The sequence below is a fragment of the Portunus trituberculatus genome, chromosome 48, assembly GCF_017591435.1.
Source record: "Portunus trituberculatus isolate SZX2019 chromosome 48, ASM1759143v1, whole genome shotgun sequence".
In the NCBI taxonomy this organism is placed as follows: Eukaryota; Metazoa; Arthropoda; class Malacostraca; order Decapoda; family Portunidae; genus Portunus; species Portunus trituberculatus.
The window spans coordinates 21,977,364-21,995,152 of record NC_059302.1 but is presented as its reverse complement, the minus strand read 5'-3'; the positions used below and the strand labels follow the sequence as shown (position 1 = coordinate 21,995,152).

Here is a 17,789-nt window from a genome sequence, read left to right as displayed (position 1 = left end):
ATATATATATATATATATATATATATATATATATATATATATATATATATATATATATATATATATATATATATATATATATATATATATATATATATATATATATATATATATATATATATATATATATATATATATATATATATATATATATATATATATATATATATATATATATATATATATATATATATATATATATATATATATATATATATATATATATATATATATATATATATATATATATATATATATATATATATATATATATATATATATATATATATATATATATATATATATATATATATATATATATATATATATATATATATATATATATATATATATATATATATATATATATATATATATATATATATATATATATATATATATAAACCTAGGTTGTGGCGTAAATGAATGTAAATATAAATGCGTAAAAAACATCATATTCAAAATTGATCAATTCACCCGTAATGCGGGAGAGTTAGCATGTGTTTCTTTTATCATCCTGTTATGCACATCATGTTCTCTGAGGGAGACACGGATGCTTCCTCATATTAAGTCATAAGTGAAAGTAAGCACAAGAAAGTTCTTTCACACTACATTTTCTTTCACAACTGAGGATCAGCTTCTTCCTAGGAAGATTATCATGTATAAGAAATATTCTTATGTTTTACTCGTCTTCCGTGCTCATTAGCGCCTCATGTCATTCAGACACTGTTCCCGATGACGTAGAATAATTATGTCTTGGCAAAGGCTTACTGCTTCCTGCGTGATGAATAAAAAATATACGGCATACAGCTTGTAGTTCTGACGTTATGTAAAACTGGAATATCCAAAGTTTCTTACAAATTATGATCATTACAAGACGCTAAAGTTACCGAAAATAGTGGCCTCTTGAAACCAGCCCAGTAAGCCACACACAAGCCACAGCATATATAAAGAGTACCTACAGCTGTATTCCTGCATCTGCTGTCATTCTCCTTTCGCCATGAAGCTGGTAGGTTCTTCCGCTGTGATTGTGAAGTTATCCTTGCATTATTTTTAAGTAAAAGTGGTCACAATAAGTACTCAGTACAAGGCTTGGCGGCGTGACTGATTCTGTTCAGGTCTGTGCAATTTATTTTGGGTATAGGATACCTTTACTTTAGAGATTTACCCTACCTGATATTCAAATTAGCCTGCCATGAAACGTTCTGCAGATCACAGTGGCCCCAGACCGATATTCATTGGCGCTTCCGTTGGACAATGAAGCCAGTAAGAATGAAGTTCTGTAGTTTGTGAATTTATGTATTAACCTCTAGAGAAGAAGGTAACTCATATAAAAATTGTCTTTCCATAACTCCAACCAATGCATAAACATACACCGGACTCATGCTATGTAGAACAAATGTAAATGTGTCAGGATGATTTGTGAAAGACGTGTCCAGCAGAAGCTAACGTATTAAAACCTTGACGTTGGATGTACTCAGATATTCATTTTGTGTAATTTCATTTCCTTAGAATTAAATTTTGTTATTTATATCGCGAAAATAAAATGAAATGTTTCACTTTTAAGTATGCATTATAAGGATATCAATAAAGAGAAAAAGCTATGAAACAAGTGAATCAGCGCTCGATTTATCAATTTAGTCATGTAGAGTCTGCATGAAAGAAACATGTTCATGGTAGTCAAGGATTGTTCTTATGGACTTCTAACTAATATGAAATTGTTTTATATCAATGCCTTTCACTAACTATAATGTTTTTTTTTTCTTTTACCTGCGGCGCTATGATCCCCTGAAGGTGATGTGATAAACGTTACTTGATGCTGGAAATGTTGCGTATGTTGGCGGTGTAATGTCAGCGTTCCTTGTTACTGATGATGAGGAATACTTTCAACAAGCGTACTTTTCACTTCATAAACCTTAACTCAATTTTCAACTTTTTAAAGCAGTAAACAAGCATTTCTTCACATTTTGGTAGGAAGTCTGTCAGTAAGCTTTGTGGTGCATTATGGGTGGTCGAGCTGCGTAGGGACTGTAAGGGATGCTGAGGTCAAAAAAGGTTAAGAAAGTGTGTGTGTGTAATTCACTGTTTGATCTGCTGCAGTCTATGACGAGACAGCCAGACGTGTGTGTGTGTGTGTGTGTGTGTGTGTGTGTGTGTGTGTGTGTGTGTGTTTACTATTACTAGCCTTGGTGCTTATGTTACAGGTGTCACTGGTGATGGTTGTGGTGGTGGCAGTGGTGGCTCTCGCGCAGGTCGCATCAACCATGCCCAGTCCGCATCCAGTGCCTGATCCATTCTTCTTTTACAAAAGCTATTTTTATCCTCCTTTTTATTATCGCTACAGAAATATTGTATTTGGTTAAGAAAATAATTAATCGCTGTTCAGGGATGAAAAATACCACCATTAAGTTAGAACACTAAGGATAAGCGAATACTTTAATTAATAGATAATAATAAAAATGAGAAATACCTAAAATGTTGTATAAATAAATATATATTAAAGGACGCGCACCCACTTACCCACCCATCCCCACACATACACACACACACACACACACACACACACACACACACACACACACACACACACACACACACACACACACACACACACACACACACACACACACACACACACACACACACACACATACTCACTATTATTATTATTATTATTATTATTATTATTATTATTATTATTATTATTATTATTATCATTATCATAATTATTGTAATCGTCATCGTCATCATGTCTTAATATATATATATATATATATATATATATATATATATATATATATATATATATATATATATATATATATATATATATATACTGAGTGCTTCTCTTGACACAGCCGGACTTGCTTTCTCGAGACCACCTGAACAGTCTGGTGCGACTCGGGCCTCAACTCTAGGCGTGCTTAGGCTTCTTACCTCCTGCAGCCTCCTGGTCACAACAGAGACTCTGCCCCACTGCATGGCTGTCATTACCACTGGCCAACCTCTGTTTCCGCGACTCAAGTGTTACTACGCACTCAAATATAACACAATGAGGTCGCCATGCAGCCTATTTAACCACCAATAGAACTACAGACAAGCCACCCAAGCCCACAGAATATTATAGTCCCTTAGTCGAGCAAAGACATGCATTGCAGACTACATTCTCCCGAACGAGAAAAGCTCCCTAACCATGGTTGAAACCGAGGAGAATGCACATGCCACTACACAACAGCAGTGCACTGATAGCTATAGTCCCGTGGCCCGTAGCTTATGCCAGCCATGGAAGCAGCATTACACACTGGCCTGAGAAGACAGGGCCCGCTCGCTTTGGACACAAAATAGCCGTCAGTCCCGACTGTCAACACCCAACGAAGACTGAGTGAGATTACATTCACACCACGTAGTCCCAGCAAGTTATGTAAATTTATCAGACCCTAGCTTGATCTCTCCACTGGCTTGGAGGATACCTTACTTATAGATGGGAGGTGGGAGAACTTTCGAATAATTATATATATAAATATATATATATATATATATATATATATATATATATATATATATATATATATATATATATATATATATATATATATATATATATATATATATATATATATATATATATATATATATATATATATATATATATATATATATATATATATATATATATATATATATATATATATATATATATATATATATATATATATATATATATATATATATATATATATATATATATATATATATATATATATATATATATATATATATATATATATATATATATATATATATATATATATATATATATATATATATATATATATATATATATATATATATATATATATATATACGTATGTATATGGACCTGATGTGGTCCCTCCTATTCTTCTCAAAAACTATGCTTCCGTGCTTGCCCCTTGCCTGGCCAAACTCTTTCATCTTTGTCTATCGACTTCTACCTTTCCTTCCTAGAAGTTTGCCTGCATTCAGCCTGCTCCTAAAAAAAGGTGACCGTTCTAATCATTCAAACTACCGTCCTATAACTTTATTCTCTTGCATGTCTTAAGTTTTTTAATCTCTCCTGAATAAGAAGATTCTTAAACATCTGTCACTTCACAATTTTTTCTTTGATCGCCAGTATGGCTTCCGTCAAGGTCGCTTAACTGGTGATCTTCTGGCTTTCCTTACTGACTCCTGGTCATCCTCTTTTAGAGATTTCAGTGAAACTTTTGCTGTCACGTTAGACATATAAAAAACTTTTGATAGAGTCTGGCACAAAGCTATGATTTCCAAACTGCCCTACTATGGTTTCTATCCTCTCTGCAACTTCATCTCAAGTTTCCTTTTGTTCTGTTGCTGCTGTGGTAGACGGCCACTGTTCTTCTCCTAAACCTATCAATAGTGGTGTTCCTCAGGGTTCTGTCCTGTTACCCACTCTCTTTCTATTATTCATTAATGATCTTAACCAAACTTGTTGCCCTATCCACTCCTACGCTGATGATACCATCCTACATCTTTCCTTGTCCTTTCAGAGATTACCAATCCTTCAGGAAGTCAACAGATCACGCAGAGACGCCACAGAACGCCTGACTTCGATCTTTCTAAGATTTCCGATTGGGACAGAGAAAACCTAGTAGTTTTCATTGCCTCAAAAACTCATTTCCTCCATCTATGAACTCGACACAACCTTCCAGACAACTATCCCTTCTTCTTCAATGACATTCAACTGTCTCCCTCTTCCGCACTGAATATCCTCGGTCTGTCCTTTACTTATAATCTTAACTGGAAACTTCACATCTCATGTCTTGCTAAAGCAGCTTCTATGAAGTTAGGCGTTCTGAGGCGTCTACGCCAGTTTTTGTCGCCCCTCCAACTGCAACTTCTGTACTCTTCACATGTTTGGTGCGGTTCTATATTTTATTAGATAGGGTGGAATCAAAAGCTTTTCGTCTCATCAACTCCCCTTTTCTGACTGACTGTCTTCAGTCTCTTTCTCACCTCTGAAATGTTACGTCTCTTTCTTTCTTTTATCGCTATTTTCATGCTAATTGTTCTACTGATCTTGCTAATTGCATGCCTCTCCTCCTCCTGCAGCCTCGTTACACAAGGTTTTCTTCTTCCTCTCATCCCAATTCTGTCTAACTATCTAACGCAAGAGTTAACTAGTACTTTCAATCATTCATACCTTTCACTGGTATACTCTGGAACTCCCTTCCTGCTTCTGTATTTCCGTCTTCCTACGACTTGTCTTCGTTTAAGAGAGAGGTGTCAAGACATTTGCTCCCTTATTCTGGCTAACTCTTTACTTATTTTTTAGAGAACCAGCACTCAAGTGGGCCTTTCTTTTAATACTGAGTAGCCCTTGGCTAACTTTTTCTCCTGCCAAAGAAAATGAATAATGATGATAAATAAACAAATAAATAACTAAATAAATAAATAAATAAATAAATAAATAAATATATATATATATATATATATATATATATATATATATATATATATATATATATATATATATATATATATATATATATATATATATATATATATAATAACAATAATTTTTAGGTTAACGTTGATAGGCAAGAAATTTTGCACGGCAAGATTAATGTTGGGGTTCGATCCAATGGGTCACGATACATATGCATATCACATAAAGGTGTTTGGTGGAACACGTGAACAAGTGGTGAATGTTTCCAAGTGACGTCACATTGCGACATCTTTACCTGTCTACCTAGAGCTAGTTCATTCTGGTGAGCAACTAGCAATAATACACTTTTACCAACATATTTGTCATGACGAGAGAGGTTCCAGATTTCTTCGTCCTAACAAGGATTTATTGTCATCGACACTTAATTTGGTACATTTCATATGAATTTACCTTATAAATGTATTGGTGAAAACAATGCTCAGTGGATCATATTATTCAAGACAGCATTCTCACAGAAGCATGCTAATATCACACAGAGAATATCAACAACTAACTTTTTAAAATATATCTATATATAAGGGCATTGCCAGCTAGACTTGGCATCCTTTGGAGTCTGTTTTGGTACAGTGTATAAAACCCGCGGTACTGGCCTCAGACTGCATATCTCTCTTAGACTGCTGATCCACCTGCAGTCCTGCACTCAGTTCATCATGAAAGTGGTAAGTATTCCTACCTAGGTACTGTAAATCCATGTTATATTTATGATTTTTTATATAGAAGTTACTATAGAGAACTTTACAAATAAGTAACTATAACAGTATGCTTGCAACACTAGTGACGTGCAATAGAATCAAGTATATTATGTCATCATAACGATGTAAATTCGCCAAGAATTTTGAATCTTTATTCTATGTAACTTCTCTAGTAGCGACAGTAGAACACGTCTTGTCCTCTTTTTTTTTTACCATTTGCTAGTCTCTATTACACCTAAAAGTAAATGTGCAATGAATCTAGTTTAGAAATTACATTGTAATTCTTTGAAGTGTTGTTGTCCATGCTCAACGTACATATATATATGGAGTAATGCATAACATTTGCTATGGTAGGCACCTGATTCTCTGTTTTTGACATGCATGTGTTCCTGTTGTTTCTCTCTGCAGTTGTTCCTCCTCGTTGCTGTGCTGGCAGCCCTGATGGCTCTGACTCAAGTTGTCTCCGGGATGCCCTCTGCTAAGCCTGACCCTGAGCCTAAGGCTGGGCCTAATCCTGAGCCTAAGCCTGATCGTTACTACTTTCAACCCTCCCTATTCAACAAAAGACGGCATCGTCGTCCTTAGTTCTGAGCGGTCGGTCGCCATCTTCGTCCTGGACACCCATGTCGGATTGTGTTGATAATCGCATCACCGGGTCACAGAAGCTGCTCCCAATGGCGTCCACCTGTCCCTTTTTTGTTGGGATGTGGACGTAGTTATTTAGTTTTATCTACTCTCATATTTATGTCACTTGTCTTTAGCGTTCTTCCCTAGTCATGTATGTGTTAGAATTATACAAACAAGAATTCAATAAATGAATTCATTATATTACAATGATTGCTCTAATTTTCAGTCCCTTTTTTTTTTTTTTCATTTAGCCTCATCTTCTCTGCCTCAAGCAGCCTCCGTGCCTCCTTTCTCTACTGTCCTCACCTTTCAATCTTCTTGCTTTGGCTTCAGCCTCCAGCTCAAGCCTCTTCAATTTTCTCTCCTTCGCACATCCTTGATAGGCTACATGTGTGACTCAACCCTGAGCTCTCTCTCATATTGGAGGAGGCTACATTTTCTATTCTCTCTCTCCCTTCTTTTTCCATATAAAGCATCAATGTACAGTGTACACGGAGATTCTATTATGATCACTAACATCTATAGCTCAAGAGTGCTTACTACACGTGTGCTGTTAGTTGTCGATTTTCTAATTGATGTCTCTTCACGAAAGTTGAGTAAGTCTCTCTACACATAAAAGAACAAATATCTACACACACACACACACACACACACACACACACACACACACACACACACACGATCTACTGTACAATCTGGGCAAACATCTGCAGACGAGTTGCGCAGCGGTGCGTCCTACTTTCACGCTTCCAAACTCATGAATGTTCCCTCATCCTGGTCCTCCTCTCTGACTCTCACACAACAACAGCAACTGGAGTGATAAAAAAAAAATGCACACATGCTCATCCTGTTTCCTGCATACAGACTAAGAGGATGCCCTGAGCCCCTCACCAAGGCACGAATCTGCCCAGAATACCTACCAGGCATCGGAAAGCACTGGAAAAATTTATAGACGGGCACTTGTTAATACTTCATAAGATACCATTCATGTAACAATGATTAGAATATTTGAAGTATCAACGCTGTGAATTGAGGCATCTTCTGTTTGCATGTGTTGGTGTTTAGGTTTGTGCATGCACCGTGCTAGATACTTTTAGACTGTAGTGACAAAAAACCGGGAATCTTGAAGGTAATATATAGAAAGTATTTTTTCATAAACTTTTTACATATACTATAAGCTCATATACATAAAAGCTTTCATGAAATCTTAGCAAGATTGATTTCAGTAAATTAACTGTTTTCTTTTCTTTTTTATTGAAATCAACAAATATTCTCTATTGAAGAAATATTCATTAATATTATGTACACGAGTCGTAGCCTTGCTGTGGTGTGTCGCTAAAGGGATCACGCTTACCAGCAGCAAAGATCCTCCGCTCAACACATCGCAACAGTCGTAAGGTATGAGATCACTCCTGATTCTTGGTTCCATGAATGGCAACGTCGTGGAGATATACCTTCGTATTCAGAAACGCCTTCCCCTCTCACTACGACAATTTTTTTCAAGGCCACAAGGACAACTAGCCGGGTTTTTAAGACAATTTCTCCTTTTGATGAACTAGAAATCTTATCAATATATCACCAAAACAATAAAAATACCCTTAGAAACACGAGCCCCTTCAACTGGAGCCTTTGGAAAACAGTGATGGTGAGAGAGCAAAGCGTTTCAGAATACTTTACATATCCCATCTCCTTTACGTTGAGTGATTGTCCATCTAGGTGTCCCATGCAGTGAAGTTATGTTAGTACTACTATGAAGGTTGCCGCTCAACACCCCATGAGAGAATTGCTGGACCCACCAGGCCACCAGGGGCGACGGCCTTTTACCACAGCGGAGGCTCGAGCTTCTTCATAGAGGCGGATTGGTTCACGCTCCTCAACATGGTCCAGCCAAGCCTCGTAAGCCAGCAGTGCCTCTCGAGAACGTTCCTCCCGTTTCTTAGCAGTGGATGATCTTTGCACTGACGCCTGACTAAAGAGAAAATCACCACAATTAGCATGAAAACACCGTGGAAACCTTATTGCATGAATCGTAATTATGTCAATGGTTTTGTTTCGCCATTAACTCCTTCAGTACTGGGACACAATTTTACCTAGTGATATGTGTACGATTAGACCATTTCATTGACATTAGGAAGGGTCTATGGAGGTCAGAACATTAATGGTCATAGTCTTCACTATTTTCATCCCTCACATAAGCTTCTGAAGCTGCATAAAATCACCATATAGTAAAACGGAATGAATATGGAAACGCGTCAAGGTGCTGAATGGGTTAAGGAATATTGTAAACCTTTTTTTTCAATTAACTTCTTAACTCTCCTTTATTTGACCGTCACGTTTGTTGAATTTTCTATCTGAAGGTCTGTGCATGTACAGTACTATTTATAGACGGTACGAATGTCAAAAAGCAGGAAATCTTTTGAAGGTAATAGAAGAGTTTTATGATAAACCTTTTTCATATATTATAAGCTCATCAATATAAAAGCTTACATGAAATCTTGGCAACATTGATTTCAGTAAATTATCTGATTATCTTCAAAAATGCACAAAATGAGATAACTGCGAAATGTACATAATAATGGGCATGCAAAGTTGGTCCAGTAGAACTTAGCCTTCACGTACATTTCCTTTCTCGTGGTTTCTCTTTCGTCCCTAAGTTTGTTTCTTTTCCAGGCGTTGAAGGCTAAGTCTGCGTCTTCCCTCTTCCTCCGTTCCTCTTCCTCTTTCTTAAATGCAAGTTCGTCCTCTCGTTGTTTGTCTCTGATTTGTCTTTCCCTTAATTCAGTCATTTTTCTTTCTTTCCACATCCGGTAAACCTGCGAACAAAGGGAAAGAAAGAAGAATTAACACCTTCAGTACCATGACGCGTTATCATATTCATTCTGATTACTATTTGGTGATTTCATACCTCTTTAGGAATTTATGTGGGGATTAAAATAATGAAAACTGTGGCCATTATTAATCTTCTGAACTTCATAATGTCAACAAAATGGTCTAATCATACACAAATCTCAAGGTAAGAATGTGTCCCAGTAGTGAAAGGGTTAAAGAAAAAGTGTTCTGATCATTTTTAAGTAAATTCGAAATATGTAGTTAAATTTTACACATTTCTTTTTAATTGAGAGTGAAGAAGCCTCAAAAGAGAGAATAGTGTATGTAATCAGCTTATACCATTTCAGCTTCTTCTTTGCTGGTGTATTTATGTTTCTCAGCTTCCTTCTTGGCCTCCTTATCCAGTCTCTTCTTTTCTCTCTTCTTTGCGTCCAGTTCTCTCTTCTCTGTTTCCCAGGCTATGATAGCGGCTGAAACCTGCATGTTCTTTTCATCCTTTGCTTTTTCTTCCTCTATTTTCTTGTTAGCCTCTCTTCTAATCTTTTCTTTGGTGCTTTTCATCTGTTCCATCTTATTTTTCTCCCATTCCGTCACGGCCGCAGTCACTTTGCTCTGTTTCAACTTTTTTTCCTGTTGTGTGATATTCATTATTTGTATTATTGTAATGACTTTTAACCCCTTGAGTACCGTGACGTGTTTCCATATTCATTCTGGTTACTATTTGGTGATTTTATATACAGCTTCAGAAACTTATATAGGGGGATTAAAATAGTGAAGACTGAGGCCATTTATCTTCTGATCTACATAGACCCTTCCTAATGTCAATAAAATGGTCTAATCGTTTACAAATCTCAAGATAGAAATGTGCCATAGTACTGAAGGGGTCAAAGAATTCATGTATTGATGCAAAAAATGTATGTAGGAAATAAGACGGATAACATGAATAGTTTTTAGAGAAATACTTCGGTTATCATGAGCTTTTAAAAATAAATATGTAGTTGTAATTTCTATTTTTTTCTTTTATGAAAAATTATTTCATTTATCACTTTCCTTAACTCAGGCACGTTTGAAGACGCCTCGTTTAAGCAACACGGACTGAAACAAGGAAAAAATGCTTCTGTAAATTACCTTCTCTTTCTTCTCCTCCTCCTTACGTATCTGCTCCCTGGCCTTGACCTTCCGTGCGTGGATCTGCTGTTGACGTGCGAAGTACCATTCCTCATACACTGCCTGGCTAAGGGTCGCCCGCTGCCCTTCGTCTGGAGGGAGGGGGGGAGTTACTTTTTATCCCAGAAAACTTACCTAGGTTTTCGTTTATTTTATCATTGTAAACTAAAGCGGCTGTCTTGTTGAAGCCAACAACTACATGCTGAATAATTTGAATGAGGGATTCCCAGCATTAAACCGATTGCAAAATGAAAGAAAAGATTGATTGGCAATGCAGACCGCGCAACGTAATGGGAATGCAGGTGAATGTTTGGAATAAGTTTGACATTGCAGCTCTGCCTGACATTTTTCTTACTGCTATTGGTTTTGTATTGAAAATGTGAACAACTAGCAGATACCCACCAACATGGAGATTATGGAGGACTTCGGGCGTGTTGACCTGCGGAATGGCGCGGGTAACATCCTCCAAGGAAGTGGAGCGACGCGTCAGGCGGGTGTGAAGCTTTCCGCCACTGGTCCACGACTGCGAGGAAGATGACCGCCCCGCACTGCAACTCAGAGTAACAATAAGATGAGCCAGAAACCAGCACGCACAAGAAAGAAATTGTTTGTGCATTAAAACAGTTCAGCACTCCTTGAGACATTGATATTACTTTGCCAAGATATTTAGCCTTACCGTTGCGGAGGGACTGAAGGAGGTACTTTCACGCCCAACATTTGGAGGCTCCGAGTGTACTTCCCCAGAGGTCGTTGGCGTGGCTGTGGATGGTCAGGGGTAAATGACCATAACTGTCATACTTACAATAATCTGAGCATTGATATATGATAAGATAATGATATTTACATTGAATTTTCGTTTAAAGTTTATAAAGTTCACAAGAGTTCATAAAACAGGAACTAATTCCTGACATTTTTTTCATCTTGAAGCATGTGATTCAGAATTGTCTCTGCAGCACTCACCTGCTTTCTACAAGGGCGCATGCTGAACCGTTGTCCTTTTGGAGCATATGTTCCCGTGGATATTCGCCCTGTAGAAAATAAATATTTATATATTCGATAAGGACAAGAACACGAAAAAGGAGAAAAAAAAAAGAGGCAATAATTTTGTCTTATGAAATAGCAGGCGAATGCTAAACACAAATGTTCGTACCAGTACATGTCGCCAAGGATTGTAGTATGACATTCCTGGTACCAGTAACTTTTTGGGAAGTGTGTTACCTAGCAGAGGTGTGCCTTTACATTTTGATATCTACGTATGTATTTGGAATTTGTGTTGTTTGTTTCATTACACGAGTGTTTATAGATTAAATCATTGACTGCTTCCTTCTATAATGGAAGTATGCTCATCACTTCGAAATATTTTATTTCCTCATGGTTGCTCACCTTAGGACATTGCATTCACTTAATGGGTAATGTTACCTGCAATGGCAGATTCTTTCTTGCTGAGGATCCTGTTGATGCCTCTGCTGTCTGTGGTGGGCGGCGTACCGGGCGTTCTAGGTGAACTAGGAGAATTACCTCTGGAGCCCAGTGTCCTCGCGGGTCGGCTGTGCACGGAACTCTTGACCACAAGCAGAGGTGGCGGATGGTCGTCCTTGACTCCGATCTCTTGAGAAACATTACTCTGCTCTTCAAATTCGAGTAAAAAATATTACTTTACTGATTAACTTTTAGTTTAAAAAATAAAAAGATAAACTTGATAATCAAAACTTAACAAAATAAATTGGATGATACTTAAAAAAAAATGCAAGATAAATGTAAATTTACACTTTATATCATCCTTCGACATATTTCCACAAGTCACAGCTGTCTTAGCACAAATGATCTCTTTACCCTTTACTCGGGTGCCTGTGACGTCCGGTCGGGAGGAACTGTGTGGGGGAGCTGACTCAATCTCCACCCTCACTCGGCATCGGGCTGAGGCGGGGCGTGCGATTGAGGGTTTTGGTGACGGCACTGTGGAAGTGACGTCTGTTGGAGAGGGATCAAACAGCCTCTCCAGCTCCTCACTTCGATCGTTGCTGGCCAGCCTCTCGTCTCCACCCAAGGCGTCGCTGTCGTGTCCACTACCCTCCCCTCCACTCTCCTCCCGGGACTCCTCTTCAATATTTTCTGAGACATCGTCCCCATCGTTATCTTCAACGTCGGTTTCGTTATCATCGTCGCAGTCTTCGTCACTCTTTTGGCTGTCGGTATCCTGCTTCAGCTGTTCTTCAAAATCACCTTCAGAGGAAGACTCCTCTGTAGAGGCACTGTCACTTGCACTCCTCTCTCTGACCTCATTCCCTTCCTGCCCTTTCTCTTCCTTCCCTTCACTCTCACTCTCCGTATCATCGAAAAAATCGTCGCCACCTGAGCTCGACATAATAAGATGTGTGTCAGAGTGCCATGCGCAAAAGTTCGCATCACAGACCACTCGTTATTTTCTCGCCACTAAATTAGTATCTCGTCATTGTGATGGTGATCGGTGGGGCCGCTGGCCACCACCGCCCGACTCCATTTGTTGATGTTTGTTGCCATGACGACGCTACATTCACTAACGCGCTAAAAAAATTCAAAATACCTGAGGCGACAGAAGATTGAATATTCTTATATGATGACACACACACACACACACACACACACACACAAGGGAACCTGATGAACCAGATGACTTATTTAGTTCACTGCTAGACAATGCCTGAAAATCTTTTTTTTTCTTTCCATGGATACAATATGTTCATAACTGTAAGAGTCTCACTCACTACTCTTTCCCCAGTAAAGAAGACCGAGTATTCGAGTATAAGAAGGAAGTAGTGGTGGTGAGGCAGTGTACGTACAAGATAGCAGGAAGTATATTCAAAGAAAACGTTTTCAGGAGTATCTTAGGTAGAGACGATTCCGTACTCGGTGCAGTAACCTGGTGGTTAAATCAAAATACATATTACTCTTGCTTGGTAAAAAAAAAAAAAAAAAGAGCAAGAGAGGGAGAGGAAGCAAATTTTTTCAGAGTGGAAATATTTTTTTTCTTTTTTCGAATATATACCGTGCTAGTCCATGTGTTAGTTGGTTGGTGGCGACACGATCCATCAATGAATTTTGAGTTCATAAAAAAAAAAAATTGTAGCTACGTGAGCAGCTTTTGGAGTGTGGCAGTTCTTTGTGGGTTACATATAACTGATGAAGTTATCCTTGTCTGTTTCGGTGAATACTGTCTCTCTAATATAATATTTACGAGGCAGAACAGGAGAAAGATAGTTTAGTTTAGCCTACCCTTTCAATGCTTGTTTTCTATGTAATATTTACGGGGCGGCAGAACAGGAGAATATTTGGTTAATTCCCCATTCATTACTTTGACGTGTAACAATTAACAGCAATTTAAGCAATATATGGAGTAATCTTAAACATTTGTGAGATGGAATCGTATAAAAGAGAATAGATTTTTAAATATATCTCTGAATGACCAACGATTAATGAAAGTAAATATCTATCCGTCTTTGTATTTCTGTCTGTGTTTGTCTGTCTGTCTTTCTGTCTCTGAAATACTAGACTACCTTTTTATTTTGAGGAAAACGGTGAGGTTATAAATGCATAATGATGATGTAGGCAGTACAGTTCAAGAAACAAGTGAAAGCATCGCACCACTGACCTGTGCATTAACTTTTCAAAAAGTATGTGGCGCATCATCAGACCATGACTGAGTGATGAACTCAGCAACTAAAGCAATGACCTGTCAGCTCTGCTCAGCCACTCAGCGCACCTGCATTGCTTTTTTTTTTTTTTACGGTAAGGCCTATAGCGCCTGTAGGCACACTTGAAGAGTGTATGGGAAGCGCTGTTCAGCTTCCGCCCATTAGTGGCGCAGGCAATTTTATTTATAGTGGTACCCATATTAGGGCCCAAATCACTGCCCAAGCTCATCTTGAGTGTAACCACCTAGAACCTGGATATCATGAATTGGTGATATGTAGGTAACTTTGAACCACTCGACAAATGGCAAAGTGTTTTAAGGTTGTACGTGGTGGGATTCGAACCTACGCGTGGACGTCTGTCCGATCCAACGCTCACTACCTTATCCACTATACCACCGCCTCCCTAGACTTAGCATCCTACGGAGGGTGGCTGGAGGCAACACTGGCGCCTCAGTCATCTCTCTAAGGCTGTTGTACATCATGATGATACGTTCGATCATTGATTATCATTCAAGCAATCTCATTGATGCCAGAAAAACCCGAACAAAGAAATTAGAGACCATACAGAACAGTGCCATCAGAATCATGCTGGGCTGCACCTCCTCTGCGCGAACCGAGTGTGCCAGGTCGGAGGTTGGACTTATCACTGTCGAAGCCAGGATTAAGGAGGTTGCTGTTTCACAGCTGACCAGATCGCTCGACGCAGAAGACGATAGATTTTTTCACAAAATCTTTACCCAACCCTCCACAAGGAAGGAAAGAAACGGCAGATGGCTTCGGGCTGCACGTCATCTCTATAACGGCATCAACTTGCATGATTTCATCCATGCCAACAAGCACAAAGCCAAAGCTGTGGCTCCATGGGCTACTCCCCATATGCACACACTACTTCCTAACCCATTTGAAAGGAATGTGAAAGCCAGCATTACTGATGCCGAGCTGAGACAAAGATTTCTATCTAGAATCGACACCCTCCCTTCAGACACAGTCTACGTGTATACAGATGGCTCCGTTGGTGTCGATGGGCGTGCGGGATGTGGAGTAGTGATCCGAGAGGGGCGCTGCTCAGATGATAGGGTCATTACTGACCACTTCCGCGTCTCCGATGGAGTCTCCTCGACACAAGCTGAGCTAGCGGCCCTCGCAGCTGCTGCTAAAATCATCTCTAGAAAGGAGATCAACAACAGAAACGTGGTTTTCATTACTGACAGCATGAGCGCGATCCAGTCCATACTGGGAGATGTCCGCAAGCACTGGGAGCTTGTACACTCCATATACGGAGACATCAACCACATTGTAGATGGTGGCCAACGCACTGTCCACCTTGCCTGGTGTCCATCTCATTGTGGCATCAATGGAAATGAAGAGGCAGACAGGCTGGCCAACCAAGGTGGGAAAAAGGAGACCATAGTATGTTACCTTCCCAGACCCATTGCCCAACTCAAGGTCACCGTCAGGAATCGAGAATCTGAGAATTACAATGCCTCCATCGCAGCATGGGCACAAGAGATTCCGTCCTTGAGGCGGTACCTCGACCTGACTGACGGGAGACCACCGGACTACGTTGCCCTCGGATTGCACACCAGACACCTGCAGACTTCTTACTCAAGGCTGCGAATAGGATACAGGTATCTGTGGGAAGTGATACATCGGCCAGATGGTGATGCCCGTGACAGAGACACAACTTGTGACGTCATAACAACACGCACTGGAAAAATTGTCAGTACAGAGTGTAGGCTGTGTGGTGAGAGCAATAAACATACATACCGCCACTATATCATGGACTGTGCTAAGCTACAGAAATATCGGAAAACTGGTATATGTAGCATGTTCAACATGGTGGAACATTTTGTTGACCCACTAGTCTTTAAGCGAATTAAGGCTGCCTACCCCAAGTTCCTTCAAGCTAGGTAGTGAGTGAGTGACCAAAGTGAACAGTGATATTGCATTACCACAAGATAATATTATATTTTACCTCTAAACATTTTTATTGCTATTGTTGTTGCTATCATCATTATTATTATTTCATCATTATTATTATTATTATTATTATTATTATTATTATTATTATTATTATTATTATTATTATTATTATTATTATTATTATGTCCATACAATTATTATTATTATTATTATTATTATTATTATTATTATTATTATTATTATTATTATTATGATTGTTGGTTATTATTATTATTGTTATTATTATAATGATGATGATGATAATGATGGTAGTAGTTATTATTATTATTATTACTATTGTTATTGTTGTTATTATCATTATTGTTATTATTATTATTATTATTATTATTATTATTATTATTATTATTATTATTATTATTATTATTATCATTATTTTTATTATCATTATTATTATTATCATTATTATTATTATTATTATCATTATTATTATTATTATTATTATCATTATTATTATTATAATTACTATTATTATTACTATCATTATCATTATTATTACTGTTAATATTAGTGTTACTACTCCTATTCCTGTTAGGTATTCTTATTTTCACTCATTCTTACTCTTATTATTCATAATTTTTGTTGTTATTATCACTTACATTACTTTTAGTATAGATGCTATTATTATAATTACTATTATTGCCTATTTATATGCATTTAAGATACATCTGGACTGGGGGACCGCCATGCGCGGTGTCTTCATAACAGTCCTTTTGTTGGTTGACGTGTAGTTGATTTCAACAATAAAAATATTGAATTGAATTGAATTGGCACTCGAAACCTGAAGTTATTTTCAATGCATCACACCAGCTCATCTGATGACGCCTCGCCTCCTGCCTCCCACCAGCAGGCCTCCTGTCGGTGCCTCTGCTGAGCCCGCTGATCACGCCACTCACAAAGTTCGTGCCGAGACATCTGCGGGAGGTAGTGCTCACCTGAAGCCTGTGGACGCCCTGCCTGGCCATCCTTGCATGCCTCCCTGACGTTGATCTTGTTGATCACGAGACCACTTCCGATACCTCTGCTGACACAACCACTGACTTCACTTTTGGGAACTCTGCACTCCCCAGTACCGCCGCCGGTCCCATAACGTCTTTCTTAGGACATAACTCTGCTGATACTCTTCCTTAGTTACCCAAGACACCTTTGGTATTTTTCACCAGGAAAAAACACACCTGGTGATTGTAAGTCATTTAGTAACATAAAAAATGACTGCCATGGCAAAACAAGTCATTATTCCACGTTTGGTTGCAACACAACAGATAAGAGAGCATGCGTAAAGACGAGTTGGCACCTCGTACTCATGCCGCCGCTGTC

At 38.3% G+C, this 17,789-nt stretch overlaps 1 protein-coding gene and 2 long non-coding RNA genes across 4 annotated transcripts; 2 read left to right on the top strand and 1 right to left on the bottom strand.

Moving 5' to 3' along the window:
• Positions 1-457: 457 nt before the first annotated feature.
• LOC123498500 lies at positions 458-2,476 on the top strand. Its single transcript, XR_006672699.1, has 2 exons — positions 458-1,009; positions 2,205-2,476. It is a non-coding gene; the product is annotated as an uncharacterized LOC123498500 (long non-coding RNA).
• Positions 2,477-5,589: 3,113 nt separating this feature from the next.
• LOC123498499 lies at positions 5,590-7,032 on the top strand. The gene is made up of 2 exons (XR_006672697.1): positions 5,590-6,165; positions 6,607-7,032. It is a non-coding gene; the product is annotated as an uncharacterized LOC123498499 (long non-coding RNA).
• On the bottom strand, positions 6,606-13,471 carry LOC123498498 (histone-lysine N-methyltransferase, H3 lysine-79 specific-like). 2 transcript variants are annotated; one of them, XM_045245655.1, is made up of 9 exons: positions 12,655-13,471; positions 12,241-12,429; positions 11,782-11,849; positions 11,498-11,580; positions 11,224-11,369; positions 10,783-10,913; positions 9,994-10,284; positions 9,445-9,638; positions 6,606-8,794 (listed from the first exon to the last, which is right to left on the bottom strand). In XM_045245655.1, the coding sequence occupies exons 1-9, from the start codon at positions 13,184-13,186 to the stop codon at positions 8,590-8,592; spliced, it is 1,839 nt and encodes a 612-aa protein (XP_045101590.1). In that variant the 5' UTR covers positions 13,187-13,471; the 3' UTR covers positions 6,606-8,589. The 2 variants fall into 2 exon arrangements, with proteins under 2 accessions (XP_045101590.1, XP_045101589.1); XM_045245654.1 differs by having other exon boundaries at positions 12,241-12,450; positions 12,655-13,466.
• Between the last annotated feature and the right edge of the window lie 4,318 nt (positions 13,472-17,789).

Coding starts and splice junctions, on each gene's coding strand:
- LOC123498498 (XM_045245654.1), bottom strand. CDS start 13,186: ATGTCGAGCTCAGGTGGCGACGATTTTTTCGATGATACGGAGAGTGAG. Junction 12,451..12,654: donor CACAGGCACCCGAGTAAAGG/GTAAAGAGATCA, acceptor TCGAATTTGAAG/AGCAGAGTAATGTTTCTCAA. Junction 9,639..9,993: donor GCAAAGAAGAAGCTGAAATG/GTATAAGCTGAT, acceptor CTTTGTTCGCAG/GTTTACCGGATGTGGAAAGA.